Raw genomic sequence first — 20,835 nt, 5'->3', positions numbered from 1 at the left:
AGGTCATAATGACTCCCGATTCTGTTCATGACATTTGCCCCCTTCTCTGGAAAACTATAGATTCCTCTTTCTGCCTCCAATATTCTGACCTATCATGGTAATGTGCATTAGTGTTAGTCTATTTTTAATGATTGTGCTGAGTACTCAGGATTGTTCATTCTGGAAATTCATGACCATCAATTCTGCAAATTTTTCTTGAATTATTTCTTCAATGATTTCCTTTCTTCTGTTTTTCTAAGTTCTTTTCTGGAACTCTTTCAAATTAAATGCTGAATCTTCTCATATGATCCTGTTTTTGAACCTGTTATTTATATCTGGGCCTTCTGGCTCTCATTTCTGGTAAATTCCCTCAACTTTATCCCACAACCTTTATATTGAATTTTTCATTTCTTATGTTTTCAATTTCTTATGTTTTCAACAAAAAGCCATTAGCTTTTTGTTGGTGAATGCCCCTTTTTTAAAAATAATAACTTTATTGAAATATAATTCAACACTATATAGTTGACCCACTGAAGGTATACAACTCAATTATTTTTAGTATATTCAGAGTTGTGCAATCATCACTACAATTAAAAATTTAGAACACTTTCATCAACCCTCCCTGTCCCCACCAAACATGCCACATCCTTTAGCAGTCACTGCCCATTTCTCTCCAAAACCCCCAGTCCTAGGCAACCACTAATCTACTTTCTGTCTCTACACATTTGCCAATTCTGGACATTTCACATAAATGGAACCATACAGTATTTGGTCTTTTGTGACTGGCTTCTTTAACTAGCATGTTTTAAAGGATCCACAATACATTACATCCACATTATAGCACATATACAAACTTCATTCCTTTTTATTACTGAATAATATTATACTCTATGGATATACCACATTTTATATATCCAATCACTAGTTGATGGACATTTGAGTTGTTTCCACTTTTTGGTTATTATAATACTGCTATGAACATTTGTGTACATGTTTTTGTTTATATGTATGTTTTCAATTCTCTTGGGTATGCCTAGGAGTAGAACTGCTGGGTCATATGGTAATTCTTTTTAGCCTTTTGAGGAATTGCCAGACTATTTTCCAAAGTGACTGTACCATTTTACATTCCCATCAGTAGTGTAAAAGAATTCCAATTTCTCCACATCTTTACCAACAGTTGTTACTGTCTTTTTATTATAGCCACCCCAAAGAGTGTAAAGTGGTACCTCATTAATGTTTTGATTTGCATTTCTCTGATGGCTAATAATACTAAGCATCTTGTCATGTCCTTATTGGCCATTTGTATATCTTCTTTGGAGAGATTTCTATTCAGATCATTTACCCATTTGGTAAACTGGGTTATTTGTCTTTTTATTATTGAGTGGCAAGAGTTCTTCATATATTCTAGATATAAGTCCCTTATCAGATCTAATATTTGCAAATATTTATTCCCATTCTCTAAGCTGTCTTTTCACCTTCTAGATGATGTCTATTAAAGCATAAAAGTTTTTAATTTGATGAAGTCAATTTATTTTTCCTTTTATGGCTTATATTTTTGTTATATCTAAGAAAGCTTTGCCTAACTCAAGTTCCCACTGATTTACTCCTATACTTTTTAAAGAGTTTTATAGCTTTAGCACTTACATTTAGGTCTACAATACATTTGAGTTAATTCTTCTGTAAAGTGAGAGGAAAAGACCCAACTTCATTCTTCTGCATGGGGATATTCAGTTGTGCCAGCACCATCTGCTGAAGATTATTCTTTACCCACTGTATTGTCTTGGCCAAATGCTTCTTTTTAAATAACATTATGTCCATCTTTTATGAATGCAAATTCTTATCTCTAAAAGAGTCATGATTTTATTTAAATTGAAGGAAGACAACTCAAATATTAGGTTATTAAGTATGAAATGTCTGATTTCCTTAAGTACTAAGTTTGACAGTTGATATCTCTGCTATTTCACTTTGACATTTGTTGTTTTATTTTTATTGAAGGCACATCTTCATTCTTTCGAATGCACAGTCTGGCTTGTGATTATCTGTCAAATTTGTTTTTAGAGCAATTTTTATGAAACCATGGACAAGTCAAAAATTTGTGTTATTTTTGGATATGAGTTCCGTGGTGGGACCAATGCAACGCAGACAGCTCAAAAAATCAACAAAGCGTTTAGGAAAGATGTGGCTAATGATTACACAGTATGCTGATGGTTTGAGAATTTCTGCTTTGATGATTTTAATCTTGAAAATGAGCTACGTGGGTGACCTAAGACCAAGGTGGACAACGATGAGCTGAAAGCTCTAGTGGAAGCGAATCCATCTCACCTTATGCGTGAATTAGCAGCAAGGTTTGATGTTACTGTTCCAACTATATTGGACTGTTTGAAACAAATCGACAAGGTAAAGAAGCTGGATAGATAGGTACCATATGAATTACATGAGCATCAGAAGAGCAATCATCTCTCACAGTTTGCCTTTCTTTGCTGTTATGACTTGAAGGTGAACCATTTCTACCCTGTATTGCTACGTGTGATGAAAAATGGATTCTTTTTGACAATTTCAAGTGTTTGGCACAATGGCTGGATAAAGATGAAGTGCCAAAACACAGTCCACAATGATTCATCAAGAAAAAGCTAATGGTGTCTGTTTGGTGGTCCAGTATTGGTATTATTCAGTACAGCTTCATGAAACCTGGTCAATAGATTACAGCAGATGTCTACTGCAACCAATTGGATGAAATGATGAAGATGCTTGCGATTAAGCAGCCGACACTGGTCAACAGACAGGCCAACCCTCTTGCAAGACAATGCTTGACCACATGTCACACAAACAATGCTGCTCCAACTACAAAGGCTGGACTTGAAAACTTTCTGTCATCCACCATTTGCACCAACTGACTATCACTTCTTCCAGGCTTTGGACCACTTCTTATAAAGAAAAATATTCAATTCTCAACAAGCTGTAGGAAAAGCCTGGTTGCTCCATAAATTAATATAAATATATTGGAGACAGAAACGTCTCTGGAGTTTTGCAGAGCTTTGCCCTGAAGGAATATATGAACGTGTTAGTTTGCATATCGAAAGCTGTTTCACCTCAGGAGGGCATCTCTGAAAGATCAGTAGCTGGCTGTATCCCACAATGGTGCTGCGATTCTCAGACCTGAGGTTTGGACTTGCTTTGAAAAGTAAAGCAGGTCTGCTAAGAGCCACAGGATGAAAGCTGATCAAAGAGTGCCCGCCCGACAGACAGACACCTGTGGCTAAAAGCAATTAGCCCAAGGGATAGTTCCTGCTTAAACTCCTGACTACCTGTCTCAATACAAAATAACTTGATAAAGAAAATATGGAGCCACTATATCTCTGTTTAACCCTTCTGTTAAGTGATAAATTTACCTTAGAACTTAGAAGTTAGTCTTTGAAAGATTTTGTAACCATTTGTTCACGTAGATAGAATTAGTTAAGGGATATGAAGAAGCCTTTTGAAAAACTTTTAACCTAAGAGGAACTACCTGCTGTTATGTAAATATGTTATCCCTGGCATCCAATCACTGTACCTGTAAATGCCCATGTAAAACTTCACTCTTGGTGTTTTGTGATTGACGGGAGAGATCCAAGGCCCCCTGAGTACCCGCTTTGCCTATGATCTTTATAAATCTATAAAACTATACCTTTGTCTCTGTGTATTCTTTTATTTCCATTATTTTCCATTTTCTGTTATTTTCTTATCCTTTGCAACGACCCCTATCTAAGGGACCCGCTTTTTTGCGAGGAGCGTGGCCATTCTCCCTGCAAAAGCCTTTTACGATTTCATTGCTACTGCTCTCCAGGTTTCTTAGCTGCTGGCATAAACAAGCTACTGTTAAGATAGCAAAACTGTGTCAATACTTTAGGCTCATACTTTAACTGTACTGCTTTTTGTCTGAGATATAATAAACTAAACTTTTGATTCGAAATGGGACATTTCATATTTAATGACTTAATAAAATCATAATTCTATTTTCTCTAATTTTTTTCCTATGTTTATTTGTCCTCTAGCTTTCATACATATTAAGAGGTTTTCCTCCGATATCTTGTAATCCTAGATTTCTGCTCATATTTAAGAGCAAGGAACTAAAACATTGATTGGAAGCACTGAGTTTTTAAGTAGGTGGAATTTTTTGACTATGAGCTTCACTACAGTGTGATCTGGGTGAGCATTTCACAGAGCAACCCCCAACGTCAGTACCAGTAAGTTTTTCCTCTTGGGCTAGTCAGATAAATCAAATAAAGATCTTCCAATGTCCTATCTAGGGGATAATAAGCTTTAATGCTTGTGTTCCAGGAGTTGAATAAAGTAATATGACTAGGGGTTCTTAACATTCAGCATGTAAACATTCACTTAAATGCACCTTTTCAGTAAGTTCCCATTATTCAACTGTGTCCTGTAGTTCAGAGACCATTTCTTTTACCTTTCTGCAGAATAAACCTCCAGACACCTCCTGGGGTGCAGCATGGAGGGAGAGAGGGGAACCAGAGTCTAACTCTATCTTAAGACTTTCAACCAATCCTCCTGTTTTTTAGCCCTACTTTCACTCTCATTTCTGGAGGTAGCTGGTACTAACTCCCTTGCCTTTTGCGGTTCTGTTGTACAAGGTAGCTTCTAAACTTCCTTTAATATTGTCTCAGCAACTATATTCCTCTGATTTGCCAAGTCACTTACCACTAATTTACTGGCATCACAGTTTAGAAAATTTGGTTGCAGCTTTCACTTCTCCCTTTTTTTTGTCCATTTGGGGTTTGTGCCTTTTCTTTGTATTCTCTTAACTGTTATTTTAGTAGATAAAATGGCTCTAGGTATACTGAAGATACAGCAATGAACAAAAGTACCTGTTCTCATTCAGCTTTTGTTCTAATGGTACAGAAAGACTATAAAATGTCAGATGATGATAAGTTCTTTAAAGAAAAATAAAGTAGGGCAAAGGGACACAAAAGCATGGGAGGGTACTATTTTACTAGTTAGAGAAAATTATTCTGAGGAAGGGCCACTTGAGTAGAGACCTGGAATGAAGTGGAGGAATGAGTTAAGTGAGTGTTCAACCCAGTGACTAACCATGAGAGCAATCTTCCAGGTCCCGCTCCCCAGAGATATGACTTTAGTTGGTTTGGGATGATACTCTTTATGCTTTTTTTTAAAGTCCCCAGGTGATTCTGATATTGAACAGTAAATTATAACTACTGATAAAGGGAAATAACATCCAAGGAAAAAAGTATAGCACGTGAAAAGATCCAAAGTAGGAGAGGAAATTTTTCCAGAAGGGAAAAATAACTTTAAGTCCAAGAAAAAAACTAGAAAACAATAGCTTGTTGATAACTTTTCAAAAAGAACTCTTTAGGAAGAAAAGAGAGTCCCTTAATTACTAAATTGAATATCCAAATTTGCAGAAAAACTTGTCTCTAAAATAGAGACAAGTTAATTGTGCTTAGTAAGACATCATTTCGAAGTGTTTAATACACTTTTCTGGTTCTTTATTATGTAAAACCTTCTTAATGATATCAGAATTCCCAAGCAGTGAGATCTATGGAAGAGAATAAGCCACTACTAGACATAATTATTCTAACTTCCTGGAAAGGCTACCACTATATTTTATAAGGTATAGGACCTTGGCCGGGCGTGGCGGCTCACACCTGTAATCCTAGCTCTCTGGGAGGCCGAGGCGGGTGGATTGTTTGAGCTCAGGAGTTCGAAACCAGCCTGAGCAAGAGTGAGACCCCGTCTCTACTAAAAATAGAAAGAAATTAATTGGACAACTAAAAATACATGGAAAAAAAATTAGTCGGGCACGGTGGCGCATGCCTGTAGTCCCAGCTACCTGGGAGGCTGAGGCAGTAGGATCGCTTGAGCCCAGGAGTTTGAGGTTGCTGTGAGCTAGGCTAACGCCACGGCACTCACTCTAGCCAGGGCAACAGAGTGAGACTCTGTCTCAAAAAAAAAAAAAAAAAAGGTATAGGACCTTTACCTTCTTCAAGTCTATCATCAGCAGAAGCCTAAACTGCCTCATTTCCTTCACAATAGATAAGTCTGCTTTGAGCAGAGAAATAAGAGTGGGGAAAAGGGAGGATTTTCTTCTCCCTACTGTTCCAGAGGTTCATAAAAGTATCATGGAATGGAAAATTCTTACGTTTTGACCTGAGATCTTAAAGCATTTCTCTATACTCACATTATGACCAAACTTCTTAGAAATTACATATGCAAAAGATTCTTTTGGCCTTTCAGTAAAAGCACGAGAAAATGTGGAGATAGAAGAGGATACTATGACTTACATCCAAAGCTATAAATGCTATGTGTTATAAAATCACATCTCGGTCTGGTAGATGGAAACAGTGTTTCAACAGGGTTTAGAATTAATTCACCAATTGCTGTCTAGCATAACTTTTCACCTTAGTAGATAGCAGAGTAATAGCTAGGCATATAGTAGACCAATGATATTTGTTGAATGAACATGTTAAAGAATGCCTTAGAAAGGATGGAAAGAAAACAAACAATTCTCATATACCGTTAACAAAGTATTACTTAACATATAATTTCAAAATGCAAAAATAAAGTAAATCTATGCAATTTCTCATGAAAACTGAGTTAAATTCCCATTTACCTTTTTAGCTCTTTCAGAAATGGTTGGTGCTCTCTGCAGTATTTTTTCCTGGAGAAATTCTTTATTCTGGAGAGGAAAAGCAAATGTTTTGTTCTTACGAGAAGTTTTTATTAAACCAATAAAACTGACACAAAAATGTTCACCACAATTAAAATGTGAAATAGTAACTGTTTTATAAAGAAGTATGAGAAAAACTTCCATTCTTTTACTCTGAAGCTCCTTTGGTATGTTACTCCCATGGCTTTATAAATTGACAGAAAATCGAGCTTCAGTGTACTGCATGAACCATTATCTATGAAGAGTTTGCTGTACTAAATTTACGTCCTTTGAGATGATGGTTCACATTTCCAACTAAAGTAACATCCCACTATCTGATATCTTTGGGAAATCAGATGTTACTAATTCAGCAGTAAAACTTGAAATGAGAGTTGACACAGGTTGTATTTATGATAGCAAAATTTAGTAATAATTGTTCCTGTAAGTTTAACCTGAAATTTAATTTCCATAAAAATGCATTAACTAATTCCAAAGCAAGTATCTTAATTACAAAAAATTGTATACATAGTCCCTTCCACAATTATTTTATTCACCATCATTCCTCCAAACATAATCATCTTAAGAAAGGCAACTTCTGAACAGTGAACATAATTTGGGTAATTAATTGAAGTATCACATGAGCGCATATAATCAAAAGCTAGAATTTCCTACCTTTGCTTTCTGGAAAAATTTGTGCCTTAACAGTTCTGCTGCAGTTGGTCTAAAACCAGGGAAAAAAAAAAAAGTTTTCCAGTTAATTCAAGTGTCATTTGAGTTTCCACCTTCAAAAATCAGAAAATTATTTCTTCAGCAGCAAAATAAAAACTCAGTATACTCCACTTTCCTTAACCTGCTAAAAAGCAAAAAGTAAAATAAATTTGGTACGAGACATTGAATAGAATAAAAAATTCAAATAGAAAGGTTCTGATAATTATTGGAGATTCTTTGAAAAATTCATTAGTGAAATGTTTCTTTAGGAAGCATGATTTTAGTGGCTTCCAATATATTTGCTATTTAATATTATTATTTTCCAAGCAGTAAGCTAGACACTATCTAATATTTTCATCAAGGCATAAAAATATATTTAAACTCACAAAGAGGAAATGGACCAAATCAAGCCCTCTGCTTCTTACCACCTGGCTGCCTGCTAGCCTTCAACCTAGGTAACTACAGTCTTAAAAATAGATTTCACATTTCCCTTTTAAAAAATGAAGATTCTGTTAGTACATTACCCAAACTTAGCTAAAACTCAGTTTTTAACTCAACTGTACCTGGTCTTATTGCCTTTTGAGTAAAGGCATCATTGTCCATTTTACAAGCTTTTAAAAGAATATCATTCAGAATAAAGAATTCTACACTTTAGAGACTGGACCTGATTTTGCCTCCTGTGTGATCCTGAGTAAACCACAACTTCTCTAAGGTTCAAGGCCAAGTCCCGAAAAGCAATAGTTCTTAAACACTGCTGTGCACTCAAATATCTGGGAGGTATTTAAAATTCTCAATGACTGGGCTGTACCTTATACAAATTAAAACAGAATCTTTGGGGGCAAATCCAGGCATCAGTAGTTTTTAAAAAGCCCCAGGTAATTTCAGTGTGCATTCGAGCTTGAGACTCAGTGCCTCAGAGGATTATTATAAAGATGACGAAAGTGAATAAATGTGAAAGTGCTATGCAAAATGAAATTAGACATTACCATTCTTTTTTCATTCAGTCAAGATTTCAATATTCTCAATTTGCACAACATTGCTGCTTATCACTCATTCCTTCTTCTCAATACAGTTCCTTCTTTCTAAAGTACACCTTATATGAGTTCTTTAAATGACAGAATATGACTGGAAAACTCAAGTTTTGTGAAGGAAAAGTATCTTAATTTCATGCCCACTCTTGAATGACAGTTTGAATAGATGGAGGAGAACTCTGGGTTAACAGTCACAGTCACGCACCACATAATGACATTTTGGTCAGCAGACCACACATCTAATGGTGGCTGGAGCGATAGGCTACACTGTGTAACCTAGGTGTGTAGAAGGCTATACCATCTACGTTTGTGTAAGTGCACTCTATGATGTTTGTACAATGACGTAATTATCTAATGATGCATTTCTCAGAATATATCCCCATCGTCAAGCGACACATAACTCTATTTTCTCTCAGGATTTCACTAAATGCTGGTCTCTACTGTTATTGGAGAAGTGGTTGTCAGTCTACCTCCTAATCCTCAGTTGGTAATCTGTTTCTTGAAGTTGCACGTAAGAATTTATCTTTGCTTTGTAGCCAGATGTTTCACAACAATGTATACAAGTGAGGGAAGGGGGATATTGCTTAGAATTTTGGGAAGATGGTTCTTTAATCCGAGGCTATCGGTCTTTTGTCAATTCTGGAAAATTCTCAGCCATTATTTCTTTAAATATTGTTTTTCCCACATTTTCTCTAGTCTTTCCTTGTTAGTGCATATTTATGTGTATGTACATATGTGTATGGGTGTGTGTGTATGGATGTGCATACACACACTGAATCTTCTCATTGTATCCTCTAAATGTTTATCTTTCTTTCATATTTCCATTTTTTATCTTTCTGTGCTACATTCTGAGCAATTTCCTCAGTATAGTGTGATTAAGAGCAGGCACTCTACTCAAATCACATGGGTTGGCATTCTCATGCCACCATTTACCAGTTATGTAACTTTGGGCAAGGCTACCTAGCCTCTCTGTGATTCAGTTTCTTCATTTGCTAAAATAGAGGAAAATAATAGTGTCATCCTCATAGGATTACTGTCAGAATTAATGATATGTCATTATGTTAAGTGTTTACAACAGTGCTTGGTACTTGATTAATCAATAAATAATTATGTTTTTTATTGGCTGTTCTGCTTAACTAGTCTACTGAGAGTTTTTGTTGTGTTTTATTTTAACTTACAAATGTTCTAAATAAAATTTAATTATGGTTTACAAACTAGAACAGATTTTCTATAGCTTCTAGTGTTTTGGGTTTTTCTTCTTTTACTTTTTAAAAATGTTTTAAGATAATTTTAGACTTACAGAAGTTGAAATAATTTTTAGACTTATAGAAGAGTTGCAAAGATAGTACAGAGCTCCTACATACCCTTCACCAGCTTGCACTAATGTTAACATTTTACATAACCATAGTATAATTATCAAGAAACTAAAATAGTAACACTGGTACAATACTATTAATTAAACTACAGACTTAATTCAGATTTCTTCAGTTTTTCCACTAATGTCCACTTTTTGTTCTAGGATCTAATATAGAACAGATACTTTGTTGCATTTAGTTTTTATGAATCTGTGATAGTTTCTTAGTCTCTCCTTTCCTTGACACTTTTGAACAGTACTCATCAGGTATTTTGTAGCATATTCCTCAATTTGGTTTTGTCTGATTTCTCTCATTATATACTGAAGCTATGAATTTTAGGGACGAACACTTCATAGGTGATGTGCACTTCTCACTGTATCACATCAGGAGGTACACAGGTACATAATATCAATATGTTTTATTAACGGTGAGGTTAACCTTGATCACTTAGTGGAGAAGGTGTCTACCAAGGTTCCTCACTGTGAAGTTGCTATTTTTCCTTTTTCATGCTCTATTCATAAGAAACAAGTCAGTATCCATTACGTTTTAAATTTTAATTATCATATTTTTCATTTCTGGCAGTGCTCTTTGATTATTTTGTGATAGTCATAGTCTTTTCTTGTGGTTTTGATTTCTTCTTTTATGATTTTAATTATTTTAAATATACTTATTTTATATCTTTTTTGATTATCACTGCTTTATCTAAATTTCCTGGAGCACAAATCCTTCTGCTTGTGTCTGCTAACTCTAGTTCATAATGCATTGTTTCACTGTGTGTTTAGTAATTTTGGATCGTGATCTTATCTTCAGTGGAACATTATGTTTGAGAATTCCATGGGTCCTGAAGTTTGGAAGTGTTCTTCCAGTTCTGTGATTGTTTCTGCCAAAAATAAAAGTTTGGCGATAATTTTTTTTACTTTCTAATCCTGTGGGTTTCTGGATGACATGGGTAGTATATATTTAGACTTCAAACCTGTGGGATGTCCAGGTCAAAGGGCTGATTGTTCAGGAGAGATTTCTGTTGTCTCTGGGTGATGATGGACACTTTTTATTCTGGTCTACCTTTTTACTAAGGATACAGATGTCTGAAGGTCTTAGCTTTAAGTGGGATCTCAGTTCAAATTCCCACTGGATGGGTTTAAGATCTCAATTCCATCCTCCACATGGGAGTAACAAATCTAAACCAGTATGTTATTGGAATAAATAGTATCCCACTGAGGGCAGCCAATAGTTCACAATATTTCTTCTCTCACTTACAGTTTTCTCCTGATTTCTGGCATCTGAGGATCTTTAAGTTTGCTAGATTTTATCTGGCATTTCTAGGTATTTGTAACAAGAGAGTTTTGTTCTTTTAATTAACTAATTTGGCAAAAGTGAATGTGTTCTCTATCTTTTTAAAACATTTACTCAGAAACAGAAAAAAAATTCCAAAACACAAGTATAAACTTTGCTGCCTGTTTTTCTTACCCTTTCCAATATTTCCAACAATATATTCTAAAGCCCCAGTACATATACTAGAGACATGATCAAGAATGGCAAAGTCTTTTATTTTTGTTGATCTTTAGAGAAACCAAAATTAAAGAACGCAGTGCTAAGAAGCTGAGTGGAATATATATGTGAAACATAAAATAAAATTCAGTGGGAAGAGAGTCCTAAACTAGGATCAGGACTTTTGGATTCAAGTCCTACCTCTATGACTAGGGCATCAGGTGACCTCAAAAGTAAAAGGTTATACTTAATGAACTCCAACATTCTATGATTCTAATTCATAAAGTTACACACATTAGATATTCTTATTTATTTGCTCACTTGCCATTCAATCCGTCTAGTATTGACAAGGAAGCTATTCGAATTTTTGGTTCACTTACTAAAATATCTTCTAATATGAAAATAAGTATGACTGACACTAAATATAAATTTGCTATATTTCTTTTGTTATTAATATTGTAAATGGCATTAAAATATTTATTTATAAATGTTAAATTGCAAATTGAAAACAAACCTCTCCCACTAACCTAGCATTTTATTAATATAGAATTCATAATGTACAATCTTAGAATTATAAAAAATTAAGCAGGAAATAGCTGAACTATTTAGGGTACACTGTATACTACAAAGGAGGTAGAAATCAATTCCTATTTCCAATCTAGTGTAATGGTCTCTGTGTACTTTTTTAAAAGTTTATATTTAGTTCTTTTGAATATGCACAAATAATTCCCTGTGCACATATGTATGTGATTCTTAGCCTTCCCACCATGGTTTACATATTAGATGGAGAGGAAAGTAAACTTTCATATTTTACCTTTTTTCTGGATCTTTTTGAAGGCACAATGAAATCATTTTTCTAAACGATTTTCCATATTTTTTCAGCATTTCTTTATCTTGAACACCAGTTTCCAAAGAAGGAGGATCATTTTGCAGTGTTAGCATTAATACCTGTAAGAATTTTCAATATAGTGTAAACTTCTGATGACTCAGTAGTTTAACTAACTATTGTGGTCAAGATTTTTCAATATAAGCAAAACTCCTCCCATGCATACAAATAGATTTTATTTTCTAAAAGTTCACATCAAGATCAATTGTTTAAAACTCAGAGTTATTTATGTGTCTTCCACATAAATAATATGATATAGAAGGTTGGCTTCCCAGAAGACTCATCCGCAAGGGTCCACTGTACCACCTTTGCTACGTCCTTTACTTAGAATTCTTTGTTTCTTCATGTCCCCTTTCCAAATTCTTATATTGTCCAAACTACTGTTAAAATTAAAATCATAGCAAAATTAAAAGCGTGACCTTGCTGACTTTACCTATTCATAGCACTGTTTTTCCCTGACCCCTTGCAATCTGGCCTTCTCTTTCTAGAACTTCTCAAATATTTCCATCACAGAAATGATCACTGATGTTCTAGTAAACAAAGCTATGTATTTTTTCAGGCCACATTCTTCCTGTCTTCCTTGCAGCAGTTGACAATCTTGATTACTGTCCATCCAAAACCTCTTCCTTCCTGACTTCCATGACAACATACTGACTAGATACATAGAGAAATAAGGAATGGAGGTCATATTTATGTGGTGGTGTTGGGTGATTTGTGTTTTCTTACATTGTTTGACTTTGTAATAAACGCACATCATTTTTATAAATACAAAGTCAACACTAAAAACAAAAGGTGGCAATGATCAGACTTACTACTTTATCTTCTGATTCAATTTATATTTACTGAAATGCAATTAGTACGGCTGGCAGTATTTCTCATTTTGAGCAAATAAGTTAACAGGTGTATGTCTGGCTGTAACTGCAGAGTAACAGCCTACTACAGAGGAAAAGTAAATCTCACCCTTTCCCACCACCAACTTTTAAAAAATAAGCCATTTCACTGGCTATTAAATGTATTAGACCAGCATTACCCTGATACCAAAACCAGACAAAGACACTACAAAAAAAGAAAGCAGCTATAGACCAATATCCCTTAAGAATACTGATGCAAAAATCCTTAAGAAAACATTAGCAAACCAAACTGAACAGCATATTAAAAGGATTATAAATCATGACCAAGTGGGATTGATTCCTGGAATGCAAGGATAGCTCAAAATACAAAAATTAATCAATGTAATATCCCACATTAACAGAATGAAGGGAAAAAAACCCACATGATTATCTCAATAGATGTAGAAAAAGCATTTGACAATTCAACATCAATTCACAAGAAAAATGTTCAATAAACTATGAATACAAGGAAACTACCTTAATATAATAAAGAGCATATAAAAAAAGTCCACAGCAAACATACTTAATAGTGAAAAACTGAGAGCTTTTCCTCTAAGATCAGAAACAAGGCCAGGATTCCCATTTTATCACTTCTATTCAACACAGTACTAGAAATTCTAGCCAGAACAATTAAGCAAGAAAAAGCATCCAAATTGGAGTTAAGCAACCAAATTGGGGAAAGAAGATGCAGATGATATGATTTTATATGAAGAAAACCCTAATGATTCCACACAAAAAAAATTAAAACTAATAAATGAATTCAGCAAAGTAGCAGGATACGAAGTCAACACACAAACATCAGTTATATTTCTATACACTAAAAATGAACAATCTGAAAAGGAAATTACAAAAACAATTCTATTTACATTAACATCAAAAAGGAAAAAGTACTGAGGAATTAACCAAAGGGAAAGATGTATACACTGAAAGCTAAAAAATTACTGAAAGAAATTTAAAAAGGCATACAAATGGAAACACATACTGTACCATGTTTGTGAACTGGAATGCTTAATATTGTTAAAATGTCAATACTATCCAAAGCCATCTATAGATTCAAAGCAATCTCCATCAAAATCCCACTGACAGAAGTAGAAAAGTCCATCCTAAAATCCATATGGAATCTCAACGGACCCTGAATAACCAAAACAATCTTTAAAACAAAGAACAAAGCTGGAGGATTGAAACTTCCTTATTTAGAAACTTACTAAAAGAGAGCCCAGAAATAAACCCTCATACGTATGGTCAAATGATTTTTGACAAGGGTTCCAAGATAATTAAATGGGTCAAAGACCCATTCCAACAAATGGTGCTGGGAAAACTGGATATCCACATGCAAAAGAATGAAGCTGGACTCTTACCTAACAACATATACAAAAATAACTCAAAATGGATCAAAGGGCTAAATGTAAGACCCAAAACAACAAAGCTCTTAGAAGAACACATAAGGCAAGAGCTTCACAATATTAGATTTGGCAATTTCCTAGACATAACACTAAAAGCAGAGGCAACAAAAGGAAAAGTAGATAAATTAGACTTCGTGAAAGTTTAAAAATTTTATGTATCAAAAGACACTATCAACAGAGTAAAAAGGCAACTCACAGAATAGAAAATATTTGTAATCATATACCTGATAAGGGATTAAAATCCAGAATACACAGAGAACTCCTACAACTCCACAACAAAAACACAACCAGATTCAAAAACGGGCAAAAGATTTGAATAAACATTTATCCAAAGACATGTATATGTACATGGACAATAAGTACATGAAAAGATGCTCAACATCACTAATCGAATCAAAACTATAATGAGATACCACCTTATACCAAGTTAAAAAAAAAAAAAAAAGTGTTGCCAGGAGAAATTGGAACCCTTGTATTGCTGGGTGGAATGTGAAATGATAGAGCTGCTGTGGAAAACAGTATGGCTGTTCCTTAAAAAGTTAAAAATACAATTATCATATGATCCAGCAATTCCACTTCTGCATATATACCCAAAAGAATTGAAAGCAGAGTCTCAAAGAAATACCTGTATACCCACAGTTCATAGCAGCATTATTCACTATGGCTACAACATGGAAGCAGTCCACGTGTCTGTCAATGTATGGATAAATAAAATGTGGTATATCCATACAATGGAATATTATTCAGTGTTAAATAGAAAGGAACTTTGGCAATATGTTAAAAGATGGATGAATCTTGAGGACATCATTATAAGTGAAACAAACCAGTCATACAAAGACACATACTATATGATTTCACTTACATGAGGTATTTAAAGTAGTCAAAATCATACAGACAGAAAGTAGAACAGTGATTGCCAAGGGGCTGAGGAGAGGAGGAATCAATACTTATTGTTTAATGAGTACGGAGTTTCAGTTTTACAAGATGAAAAAAGCTTGGCTATATTAATAGATGGTGATAATAGCTGCACAACATTATGAATGTATTTAATACCACTGAACGTACACTTAAAAATGGTTAAGATGGTAAATTTTATATTATGTGTATTTTCCCACAATAAAAAAAAAAATAGAAAGAATGGCAAATGAAGAAAGGCTCTGAAAAGGAATTGTGACTTGAGCTGGAGCAGTATTTTGAACGTGAGCCTCACCTTCATTGGTGGATACTTATGATAAGGAGCTGCCCCTGTAGCCAGTTCAATAGCTGTAATTCCAAAACTCCAGATATCAGCTTTAAAATCATAACCTCGGACCTGCAAAGAACAGAGATGTGCATGATTATATTCACCAGCCTAAAAGAACTTTCAAAAGTTAGCTTCTAATATGTATCAAGAACAATGAAAGTATTCATAAGGTTTAAACCAATAAAATAATTTAAAGGAGGCAAAAGCAAAATATATTTGGGAATAGAAAAAAAAAGAGGAAGCCTGAATAGGGAAATTGTTAAGTATGGTATATTCACTTAAACTATATAGTCAATTAAAAGCAATGTTTCTGAATTCTATATGAAAATATAAAAAAACATTTATGATAAAACATGAAGAAAAAAGAACACAAAATTGTTCATAAGTTTTGACAGTTTTACAAATAGGTATACAGTCTATTTAAAAAGACTAGAAAGAACTAGAACAAAATGTTTCACAGTGGGGTAAGTTTTGTTTTCCAAAGGATCTGTATTACGGTATTATTTTATCACCTTAATTTCTATAATGAAAAATGTTACAAAGGGTGTGAATATTTTTTAAGTTGTTGGTGTGAATATGTTGCCAAATTTCTCTCCTTTTACACTGTCACCACCACATTATATGGTTATAAATTTTAATTTTTTATCCTGAGCAATACAGAAGAGAAATAGATTTGGGGAGTACATAAGACTTAAAATTAAGACTCAACAGTATGTGCTGCCTTGCCACCTGATAAAATATGAGGGCCTCTAATGATCTAAGTACAAATTCTCCTCCCCGCCCGGCCTCTGTGGATAATGTCCCCTAGCCCAACAATCCTCCTTATCAAATGAAACAGGTACAGTTCCTGCTTATCCCCAAGCAGCAGGTTTCAGCTCCCTGCCAGCCAGTCACATCCTCTTAAGGAAACCAAGGGGCGTCTCACTCTCTTGGTACCATAAAGCATGTCTCCCAAAGCCCCTTTTTGTTCCTTCTGTTCATCAGTGCAACCCCATGGGTCTCTTAGAGGCATGCAGTGTCCTCCTTCAACAGGCTGTGTGTATATGTGACTAATAAACTGTGTCAATTTCATCTGTTCAGTATCAGGTGTTGTATAGTCAGCCACCCCCGTAACTGTAGGGTGGGAATCTTTCCCTCACCAATAGGGTGAACACAGGTGATCAAAACAGAGTAAGAGGCCAGGTATAGTGTCTAATGCCTTTAATCCTAGCACTTTGGGAGGCTGAGGTGGGAGGATCACTTGAGGCCAGGAGTTCAAGACCAACCTGAACAACACAGTGAGATCATGAGATCCTGATGTTAAAAAAAAAAAGAAAAGAAAAAACCACCAAAAAACCCCAGAAAAATTAGTCAGGCATGGTGGCACACGCCTGTAGTCCCAGCTATTCAGGAGGCTGAGGCAGGAGGATCGCTTGAGCCCAGGAGTTTGAAGTTGCAGTGAGCTATGATGATGCCACTGCACTCTAGTCCAGGAAACAGAGCAAGGCCCAATCTCCAAAAAAAAAACTAAGAAATGAATTAAGTCCTTAACATACAAAGTTTGATATGCCTATAAGACATTTATGGAAAGCATCCATCAAGAGCTAGAAATTATCTATCTGGAGGCTTAGGAAACAAGACTGGACTGGATATAATTTAGAAATCATTAATAACTAGAAGCACAGATGAGAACATTTAGTGAGCATTTGCAGTCACAGAAGAGAAGAGCCCCAGACAAAGGTCTTGGGAAACAGTGTCATTTAGGAGCAGAAAGGGAGCCAGAAAGAAGTCAGAGATACAGCCTAACAAGCAGGAGAATGAGGGAACTACACTAAGGAAGTGGATAACGTTAGGCTAGTGAACAGTTTCAAAATACCACCAATAGGACAAGTAAGATAAGGAATAAGAAATAAACACTGGATTTGAGAAGCAGCAGAGTTTCCTTAAAGTGATGTAACGAGTGACACCAGACTACAATTGTGTGAAGAGCAAATGGGAAATGGGGATGTAGGGACAGCTCTTCAAGAAACAGCAGTAAAACTACATGTAAAAAATAAGGTCATCTAATTTGTACTAATAAAATTATTAAAACAATCTTGACTATATTATTCCTGAGTTTCATAAATCCTTTGTAAAGTTCTAGAGTGTTTCTGTTTTGTTTTATTTTCGAAGGTGGACTAAAGTCTTAACCAAGAAGCAGAGACATATATTTTCCAAAGCTAACCTAGTATACCAAACAAAAGAAAACACTACTAAGTATTTTCAGTTTCAAAAAAAACCCTAAACCATTTTAAAAAGACAAAAACACAGTACCTGTTCCATAACTTCAGGTGCCATCCAGCAAGGGGTGCCCACAAAGGTCTTTCTCACTTTATTTCGGGTAATATCACCACCAGTTGCTAAAAAAGCACTGACCCCGAAGTCTGAAATAGAATACAACAGCAAGGTATTAAAAGTACATTAACTATCATAAACAGATAATAATATAATGTAATCACCATCTTTTATGTAAATAAGATAAATAGCATGACAGTTTTATTTTTGCTGAACTTTTGACTAAATTAAGCCATAACTTAACAGGTCCCTCACTCCATTCCTCTCCACCCCTACACATCATCGTCTCCCCAGATTTTCCTCATTGCTCTAATCCATTCTACATATCACTATCGGATTGATTCATTCATTTTTTAATTATCAATTTGACATGGCCCTTTCATCTCAAAAAACCCTACAGAATGAAATCCAGTCTTTTCGGCTTCTTAATCAAAAAGTTATCAAGAACCTGGAACCAAATAAATTAGGGTTAGTAATCCTAAATTCATATCCTAACTTTACCTCTTAATAGATGTGTGACACTGCTAAACTCAGTTCACCTCTCTAAGCTTCGGGATTTTCTCTACAAAGTTTTTGTCCCACAATAGTGGGAGCCAAAGTACTAGTCACTGACGAGGACAGCCTGTCTCACCCTAATTCTTCCTTCTCTATAAATAGTCCTGAGCACGTGTCTGTGCTCCATGACCTTGAACCCCGGGCATAGCTAATTTGAGTCAGGATTAGACACCTTAATCCAAGCTAGGCCAATCACAGTCTCCTGGAAATGTGAAGCTTGAATGGAAAGACACGGAAATTGAGAGTCACTGGAGCTGAGTCACGTTAACAGCCACATCCTAAAGGACAACAGCACAACTGGGTGCTTGCCCATCCTGAGACTTAGCTGTTCTGTTGATTCTTTGATTCTGTGTCTTCCCAGTATATTTCAAAAGTTCCTACTTTGTTAAGTTAGCCAGTGATAATTTCTGATGCAACCAAAAGAACCTTAACTAACATAGCGAGACTTTTATACACCTTATCTGACTCCCCTTTCGTTTATGTGTATGTCAGAACACTCTGCAGCATGTAAAACGATTCTATATTTGAAAACAGAATAAATTATGGACAAGTCTAATGTAAAAAGGGTAATTTTAGCACTGCAAACTTGAAAATTCCAGCTTCAGAAGTCTATGAATTCGGCCATCTTGAAGTAATTATTTGCTTGTCACTGTGTAAAACAGCAAGTCTACACAATACGGTTTTTTTTGAGACACAGTCTCTCTCTGTTGCCTGGGCTAGAGTGCCATGGCGTCAGCCTAGCTCACAGCAACCTCAAACTCCCGGACTCAAGCCATCCTCCTGCCTCAGCCTCCCGAGTAGCGGGGATTACAGGCATGCACCATCATGCCCGGCTAATTTTTTCTATATATTTTTAGTTGTCCAGCTAATTTCTTTCTATTTTTAGTAGAGACAGGGTCTTGCTCTTGCTCAGGCTGGTCTCTAACTCCTGATCTCAAGGGATCCTCCCGCCTCGGCCTCCCAGAGTGCTAGGATTATAAGCGTGAGCCACCGCGTCCAGCCAGTCCCTGTAATATATTAAGCACTCAATAAGTACTAGCATTTTTATTACTAACTAGTGAGACAAAGCTATGCCTTAAAATACTTAAATATAATAAAGACTCAATAAAGTTATATACAATATGTATGTTAGGTTCAATTATGAAATTCTTTAATTTCTTAAAACCTACTGAAAACCTTCAAGTAGTTAAAATATCCAGAATTTCAAATCCAGAATGTAGCCAGGCGTGGTGGTTCACACCTGTAATTCCAGAGACTCAGGAAGCTGAGGCAGGAGGATCGCTTTAGCTCAGGAGTTTGAGGCTGCAGTGAGTTATGATCATGCCACTGTATTCAAGTCTGAGACCCCGTCTTTAAAAAAAAATCCAGAATTGAATAACAATCCAGACTTTTTGGATCTGCAGCTGGTACACCTCTGCTTGTTTCCAAGTAGGACCTGCCAACCCTGAAGACTCTAGTTAAAACCCTTAGATAAGGAATGTGAGAATATCCACTTTACCAAAACTTTCCTGTTAAATAACCTGCACAGCTACAATGCCAATGAAACATAATCAATCCAACCATAAAGTTAAGAACAGAAACCAAGTGGCAAAAATGGCATTTGCCTTTTGTTTTAAAATGCTAACTACAGAGAAACAGTAACTAAAATGTGCAAGAAATCATTTTAGCTCCTTTTTTTTTTTTTTTTTACAGAGTCTCACTGCGTTGCCCGGGCTAGAGTGCCGTGGCATCATCCTAGCTCACAGCAACCTCAAACTCCTGGGCTCAAGAGATCCTCCTGTCTCAGCCTCCCGAGTAGCTGGGACTACAGGCATGCGCCACCATGCCCGGCTAATTTTTTCTATGTATTTTTAGTTGTCCGATTAATTTCTTTCTATTTTTAGTAGAGACGGGGTCTCGCTCTTGCTCAGGCTGGTTTCGAACTCCTGAGCTCAAACGATCCGCCCGCCTTGGCCTCCCAGAGAGCTAGGATTACAGGCGTGAGCCACCGCACCCGGCCTAGCTCTTTTTTTTAACACAATTTCAACTAAAGTACAAGATGGACTTTGGTGCCTACTATGTGATCAAAAGTGATGATCAAGGAAAACAAGGTCCTTGCCTTTGTGCAGCTTCTAATATAGAACAGGCAATTACAGTCCTTTATAATAAATGCTATTTATAATAAGGTCTGAAAAAATTATAAGCCCAAAAATATAAGACTCTTAAAAGAAAATGGAGGAGAAAAGGTTCATGACATTGGACTTGGCAATGATTTCTTAGATACGATACCAAATTCCAGGCAATGAAAGAAAAAGTAGATAAGCTGGACCTCGTCAAAACTGAA

General features: G+C 35.6%; 1 protein-coding gene across 2 annotated transcripts in view; it reads right to left on the bottom strand.

The window, feature by feature from the left end:
* Nucleotides 1-20,835, bottom strand: part of OXSR1 (oxidative stress responsive 1) — a 104,574-nt gene that overhangs the window by 20,322 nt on the left and 63,417 nt on the right. For both annotated transcript variants that reach the window (XM_012638720.1, XM_012638725.1), the window contains 5 exons: nucleotides 17,937-18,046; nucleotides 15,612-15,713; nucleotides 12,037-12,170; nucleotides 7,313-7,361; nucleotides 6,605-6,670 (listed from right to left, as the gene is read on the bottom strand). In XM_012638720.1, the coding sequence (XP_012494174.1) occupies nucleotides 6,605-6,670; nucleotides 7,313-7,361; nucleotides 12,037-12,170; nucleotides 15,612-15,713; nucleotides 17,937-18,046 (461 nt within the window). The remainder of the gene's footprint in view (nucleotides 1-6,604; nucleotides 6,671-7,312; nucleotides 7,362-12,036; nucleotides 12,171-15,611; nucleotides 15,714-17,936; nucleotides 18,047-20,835) is intronic.

Source organism: Propithecus coquereli, unplaced genomic scaffold (assembly GCF_000956105.1).
Source record: "Propithecus coquereli isolate 6110/MARCELLA unplaced genomic scaffold, Pcoq_1.0 Scaffold1, whole genome shotgun sequence".
NCBI classification, from domain to species: domain Eukaryota; kingdom Metazoa; phylum Chordata; class Mammalia; order Primates; family Indriidae; genus Propithecus; species Propithecus coquereli.
This window is presented reverse-complemented; position numbering and strand designations above follow the sequence as displayed.